The sequence below is a fragment of the Morus notabilis genome, unplaced genomic scaffold (assembly GCF_000414095.1).
Source record: "Morus notabilis unplaced genomic scaffold, ASM41409v2 Scaffold333, whole genome shotgun sequence".
NCBI lineage: Eukaryota > Viridiplantae > Streptophyta > Magnoliopsida > Rosales > Moraceae > Morus > Morus notabilis.
In genome coordinates this window covers 5,349-12,732 of record NW_010363630.1, presented here as the reverse complement: position 1 = coordinate 12,732, position 7,384 = coordinate 5,349, and the positions used below count along the sequence as shown (strand labels likewise).

At 32.1% G+C, this 7,384-nt stretch overlaps 1 protein-coding gene across 1 annotated transcript; it reads left to right on the top strand.

The window, feature by feature from the left end:
* Positions 1–689: 689 nt before the first annotated feature.
* LOC21411675 (chalcone synthase 2) lies at positions 690–2,937 on the top strand. Its single transcript, XM_024169810.1, has 2 exons — positions 690–967; positions 1,554–2,937. The coding sequence occupies exons 1-2, from the start codon at positions 772–774 to the stop codon at positions 2,555–2,557; spliced, it is 1,200 nt and encodes a 399-aa protein (XP_024025578.1). The 5' UTR covers positions 690–771; the 3' UTR covers positions 2,558–2,937.
* Positions 2,938–7,384: the final 4,447 nt, after the last annotated feature.

The following is a 7,384-nucleotide window of genomic DNA, read 5'->3' as shown; positions in this document are numbered from 1 at the left end:
CCAGTTGACGTGTCTGAGAAGCTAATTTCCATATTTTATCGACATTTTACCTCGTTCCTTCACGTCTTTTACTTTTAATCCTTTAGACACTATACATTATTTTTTAATAAAAACTTCACAGAAAGTATAAATTTCAATAGTTTTTTAGCATATTAATGTTTAAAAGACGGCAAAAATAATCATAAAAAAAAAATTCAATATTTGCACACCTAATTATTATGGATAACATAAATAATTCCAAGAGTTAAAGAAGGTGGAATTACAGGTGTAATTGAAAATATTTTATTTCTTTGCTTCTCAACAACTTGACTTCGACTTGGAATCAAGTACCGAGTGGAAAAGCAAGTTGTTGGCTGAGAAAAGAAATTAAACCACATAAAGATTTTCTACTAGTAGTACTCTTGCCCAGATCAAGACAAACAAGATAATATCCAAATGCGTATTTTTATTAGTCCATAAATTGAAAATTAAAGACAAATAGTAAAAATTCATCTAACCTACAAAATGAACATAAAAGTCTTCCCTAGTGACATAGAATCATTGACTTATAAGGGTACAAAACCATTGAATGGAGAATAAAATTTACTAGACGTGATCGACTAATAGCCATATTAATTCGATAAATTATTACATCATTTCGGAGCTGTAGCAGTACCCAATGAGTCTATAAAAGCCAAGAGAAACAAGTGCAAATCCATCATATCCTAATTCCTCCATCTATTCTTCTCTTCTCAACCCTTAAACTCAGTTGTTCCCTTAAAGCAGCTAGTTATGGCACCGAACAACGTGCCCGTGGAGGAAAGCCAGTCAGTGATCCGACGAGGTGGTCATGAAGTAGCCTCAATTCTAGCAATTGGCACCGCCAATCCCAGCAATTTCTTTAATCAAGTTGACTATCCTGATTATTATTTTAGAGTCACCAACTCAGAGGACAAGACAGAATTAAAAGAAAAGTTCAAGCGCATATGTAAGCAAATGATCGAGAAATCGAACCTTTTATCATAAATATTTCAAGTTTATCTTTTGTTTATTTTTTATTTATTTATTTAAGTTTACGGGACAACCTAAATAGTTTGATGTTGCTCCAGAAACTAAGAGGCCACATAATTAGTATGAGGTTGAATACTCTGATAGAACTTCTATATACACTTACAATATATGTGGTTCATTTAAGTAGTATTTAATTTAAATCATTTACTTAAAGCCGATATCATTGGGTCGTAAAATTTCTCTTTAGTATCACCATGCACGCCGTATATGGATTTATTAGGAACATGTTTTCAAAAATATCTTTTCAGTCATATATATAAATATATTCTAACTTCAAGTGACTTAATTATTTACCTTTTATTTTTATACGATATTGCAATATAAAGTTCAGTAACATTTACAGGAGATAAATGATGATGTAATTATATCTCCTTGCGCATTACTTTCTAATTAATTTTCTCCGTTTAACTGTATTGTCTGCTCTTTTCTCGCATGAATTTGACCTTAGAGTTTATTTTTTCAAACAATGGTTTAGTGACACACATATCATTGCACGCATGCAGGTGAGAAATCATTGATAAAGAAGAGGCACATGAGGTTGACAGAAGATATCCTCAAAGAAAACCCGAGTATGTGTACCTATGATGCTCCATCACTTAACGCACGTATGGATCTGAAACTTGTCGAGATGCCAAAGCTTGGTGAAAGCGCAGCAATAGAGGCCATCAAAGAGTGGGGCCAACCGAAATCAAAAATTACCCACATCATCGTCAATTCCACTGCAGGAGTGGACATGCCCGGCGCCGATTATCAGCTGATTAGGGCTCTTGGCCTCAAAACATCCGTCAAGAGAGTCATGCTCTACCACCAAGGTTGCTTCGCGGGTGGCACCGCCCTTCGCATTGCAAAAGTCTTAGCCGAGAACAACCCCGGCGCTCGAGTCCTCGTCGTTTGCTCCGAACTCACCATCCCCACTTTCCGCGCTCCCTCAGAAGATGACAGTGCTTCTCTTGTGGGCCAAGCAATCTTCGCTGATGGTGGGTCTGCTGTGATCATCGGTGCCAACGTACCCGATGAGGGCTCGGTTGAAAGACCATTATTTCGGCTAATTTCAACATCGGAAGTTATTCTCCCTAACTCAGAAAACACAATAGGAGGACATTTACGTGATTGCGGACTCACAATTGTATTGTCTCCGGAAGTGCCGAAGCTAATTGGCAAAAACATTCTGACATGTTTGGAAGAAGCATTTACCCCGTATGGAATTAGTGATTGGAACTCCGTGTTTTGGGTGCCACATCCCGGCGGGGCTGCCATTCTGAGGGCAATTGAAGAGAAAGCCGAGCTAAAGAAGGAGAAGCTTAAGGACACTTGGAATGTGTGGAGTGAGTATGGAAATATGTCAAGTGCAACTGTGTTTTTTATACTGAATCAGATGAGGAAGAGGTCGTTGGCGGAGAAAAAGAGCACTACCGGTGACGGATTGGAGTGGGGAGTTCTGCTTGGATTCGGGCCGGGACTCACAGTGGAGACAGTAGTGTTGCAAAGTGTCCCCATTATTGCATAGATTATGAAAAAATACTTGGGCTATCATCAATACTATGCATCATAATTAATAAAAGGAGGACCCGACTTGTGTGTCTCATGCTACTCGACGCCTTCTATTAATGTGTGAGACTGGTACCCTATAGTTATAAATTTTGTCGCACAAAGTGTTTTCTATTTAATTTAAGAATAAGTGGCTGACAAAGAAGGTTTGTAATTTGTAATTTGTTTTTGCTTTTGTTTTTTTATTATAGAATAAGTGTCATCGTATTGTCTTTCTTGATATTTCAGTTTTATGACTGTAAAAGCTTACTATTGAATATCTAGAAAGCTTACTATGTAAACCTGTGTTTTAATAGAGGGAAAATGAAAATCCCACCGCTCTCTCAGTTTTTTCAGTTTTGGGCATCTCTCTCCCTTCTTCCTCTCTTCCTCCTTACGTTCAGCCTTTCCAGGCTTGGGAGGATTGAGACTTGAGAGCGTTTGATACAAGAAAATGCTAATGGGAGGATCGGAATATGTTTGTTTGATAGCAAAAACACATACTTAACGAAAAAGGTTATTTACCAAATATATATATATATATATATATATATATATTGCAAATGAGTTAATTAATACTTAAGCACGCTATTAAGACGCTGTAATGCTCACGTTATTTAAACTTTACCTTTTGATATGACTATTTTACTAGATGAAAGTTAGTAAAAAAACAAAAAAGTTTACGTTATTTATTTTTTTAAGAAGCGTTGGTGCTAATTTGTTTGCTCTGATTTACTTTTATTTTGTTTCTCTGTTATTTATGAGATTTTGATATATCGGTCAAGTAATTTATGTGAAAGTTTAGTAAAGAAATTAAACCTGATTTCAATCGATGCATATGTGTTACGGATCATACGACAGAAGATGTATGACAGAAGATGTATGTCTGGCTAGAAGAAAAAGATTAGGCTCTAAATGATAATATGAAATTTACTTTCAAAGGACTGATTTAGCTTTTCATTTTTTGTCAGTGCGATATTCTATTTTATTTTTTTCCCTTCTTCTTCTTCTCGAAGTTGTATAAATATGTGCATATATACACACATATGGGTGTGATTTAAATGGTTACTATAAATCATGATAAGATTAAAGGAAGACTACTATTTGAATATATATATATATATATATATGGGGTGGTTTTAATGGTTACTCGAATATTTATCTATCAACGAGCATTATTATTTTAGTATTAAGATATTAATTGACGGTTGTAATAAATTAGATTAATGAAGTTAAATTTTTATCACACCACGTTATCAAATTTTCATATTTAATAATAATCACTGATGGAAATGTACTCATTGAAAACAAGTCCATATATGTAATTACAAAATATCTATATTTTGTTATCTATTTTCTTCGAAAATCATTTCATTTCTCTTAATATTACAATTTTGTAGATTTTTTTTTTCAATCTAAAATAGGTGATTCCCGTACGTTTTTTCCATTTAAATGTAGGATACTCGTTTTTAACGAATTGTCAATATATCTATCACTCATTCTACTGGCCGAGATTAATAATGTTACCACAATTTTGCCCCCACAACAAACCAAACCCCCCCAACAAGAAAAAAAAGAAAAAAAAAATCACCGATTCTATATCTAAGCCAATTATTGTCCCTCCAAAAATCTGTTGTAGAATGTTCCCGATCATCCGAATCATTTCAATCAATAGCTGCAAATATAAACCATGAATAAAATAATCTACAACTTATAAGATAGAAAATTATAACTGAAAATACTATTAATACTTCAACAAGCTTTCGAATCAAATCTAATAATTCAAGATTGCTTTTTTTTTTTTTTTTACTTAGTTTAATATGGTGGCTTAGATTAATCCACATCATGACTTATGACTTTTATTCATATATACATCGTATCATAATCTTACGTCTTTATAAATTTTGAAGCTTAGCTCATGGAACTTGCTAGCTAGTATACAAGACCTCATTATTATTACCATTTTCATCTCTCTTTTTTTTTTTTTATTGTTCCTTTGATATGATTTTACTAAATTATTTTCTTTGATGTAAATGCTTCAGTACTTTTATTTGATTTCTTTGTAATTTGTTGGATATTGTACAAGTAATATTTACTTATAAAGAAATCTTGAAGATATTTTCACGGGTCATTTTCGTGTCGTGTCGTGTCAACCCGTAAAGTGGTCGTGTCGTGTACGTGTTGCAGTTTTTAAAAAAATTTCGTGTCATGGGACGTGTTCAGATTAACTATAAATTTAGAAAGAAATGATCAAAACATGACACGTGACTCGAATTGCTACTCTTACATTTTAACATATCACTTTGAAGATAAAAGTTTTTTAGTCGACGTTATTTTGTCCCATTGTTAAAGCACATTTCATTACTCCCATTAGATTAGATTTTGACGCTTTGATCTATAATTGTCCACTTTTCCGCTATATATTATCTAATTTTTCTCAATAATATTATTTTTTTCCATTCAATATTTAAGAATTAATGTAAGGTATAAGATATATATGAAAACAACATATCGATAGAGTTCTTTCTAATTAACTGTCAGCTCTGTATCAAGTTCTATTATTTTACCTACTTTTTTTATACAAATTTGACTGGATCTTATGTTTAGAAGCATATATTCGTCTTGATATAGATAACCTACAATAAAAAAAACTTTTAAACAATTTGAAAAAAAAAAAAAAAAAAAACCAAAGTACAAAGGTGCCTTTGGCACAACACCATATTAGTCAAGATAGAAGAGCAGAAACATCATGTTCCGGCTTGACTAAACTTTTTAGATACTTATTCTATAACAAGTGATAATTACTCCAACGAATTAGTAGCCATCAAATTCAGACTATTTTGCAAAGAAAAGTTAAATTGGCTTTCTAGTATTCGAAGATAACATTCATTTCTCGACCAAATTAGAAAATTTCTCATCGCCCACTTATATATAATTAAACAACCAGCAATATTGACATATTTTTTCAAAGTAAGGCGTCATAAAGTCTGACCTTTTCACATGATTAGTCAACAAATTAACCAATATTGTTGAAAGGAAATTTGAAAAAAAAATTTAGTGCTCCTCAAAAGAACTATTATGGAGAAAGTGTGACCTTCCGTTCCTAACATCATTTAGAAACTATAAATGAACGACCAAAATGAATTATATCATTTTGGTAAAATGAATTATATCATTTTGGTTTATTGGTTTAAATAAAAAGTAATTTTATATAGCAAGTAGTTTCAGAAATACATATATGTACTTTCCATACGTACCAAACATATTAAATATAATGGCGCCAACTTGTGGTCCAAAAAAAAAATTGATATTATAGTTGTGTTGTTAGCGCCAACATGCAATATTGACTAGTCTGATTATTATTTCAGAATCACCCAAATTTAAAAAAAGAAGACGGTATTGAAGAGAAAGTTTAAATACATTTGTATGCAAATCAATTAATGCTGCTGTCCGTGGCTGCTTTGAGCAATTGCTAATCATTTTGTTTAAATTTTCAGATATGTTGGGGAAAGAGAAAAAATGAAAGAGGGAAAAAATGGTTTCACAAGTGATGTAAAAGAGAGATTTTAGTTAGTGAAAGGAATATAAGAACATCTCCGATTATGTTAGCTATTTTATTTTTTTAATTAAACTGTCTAATAATTTAACTTTTTTTTTTAAAATTTTTTTCTCCACTATAACTATTAGCTAAATGGTTAGCTATTTTAAATAATGCATTTTACACTAGTTAAATATAGGTAGCAAGAAAGGGTTAGCCATTTATTTTCTCTATTATCACACCACAATAAATGCAAAGAATATTTTTTTTAATTTAATAAAGTTATTTATATTTTAAATTTAATAAATATTAAAATAATCTATGTTTAGCTAAAATATGGAGTATGATTGGAGTGGATCATCCAAAAATTGCTAGTTAAAATAGCTTTCTAGCTATTTTAATTAAAATTTAGAGACTTCTCTTCAAGATGTTCATAGGAAGCATGGTTAGTGTGACGACCCTTACTTTTGGTCATCATTACTACATTCATACTTAGCTCATTTCCTAACTTCTACTACTTTTGAATTATAAACTCCTAAATTTTAGACTCATTTTTTTTTCCTGCGCGGGAATAAATTTAAATTATTATTTACATATCATTGTCATTCATATGCAGTTTGCATAATAGCATTACGAGTACATGAATAGACTTTGTGACTTACGGTTGCTAAGCATAGTCACGTGACTACATGAATAGACTTTGTGACTTACGGTTGCTAAGCATAGTCACATAGTCACGTGATCTTTACTTACTTTACATAATCCATTCATGTCCGTACATATTAATTACATTAAGTGTTTAGCAGCAGTTTTAAAATTTGTAGTGCCTCCATTACACATTGGAGCCTCGAGAGCGTTTGGTACAAGAGAATGATAATGGGAAGAATGTTTGTTAATTTTGCAGCAAACATAGTTAATGAAAAAGATTATTTTTACCCATCTCCCAGATCTAGAGCACGGTGATAATTGAAACGACAATAAAGGCTCGAGAATGAAAACATCATTGACAAATAATTTTAAAATGATGACGTGAAGTAAAATAACAAAATAATTTGAAAACGACAACTACATACTGCAAATCAGCAATTTTGTATGAACGGCAGAATAAACGCCTAAAAGAGGGAAAGAAGAAAGAAAGAAGGAAAACTCATAAATGATGGAAAGAGAGGGAAAAAGAAAACAATTTAAACGACAAAAAGTAGAAAAAGAATAAGATCAACTTTACATGAACAAAGCAAAATAGGGTAAGAGAAACTGAATGCCGACAAT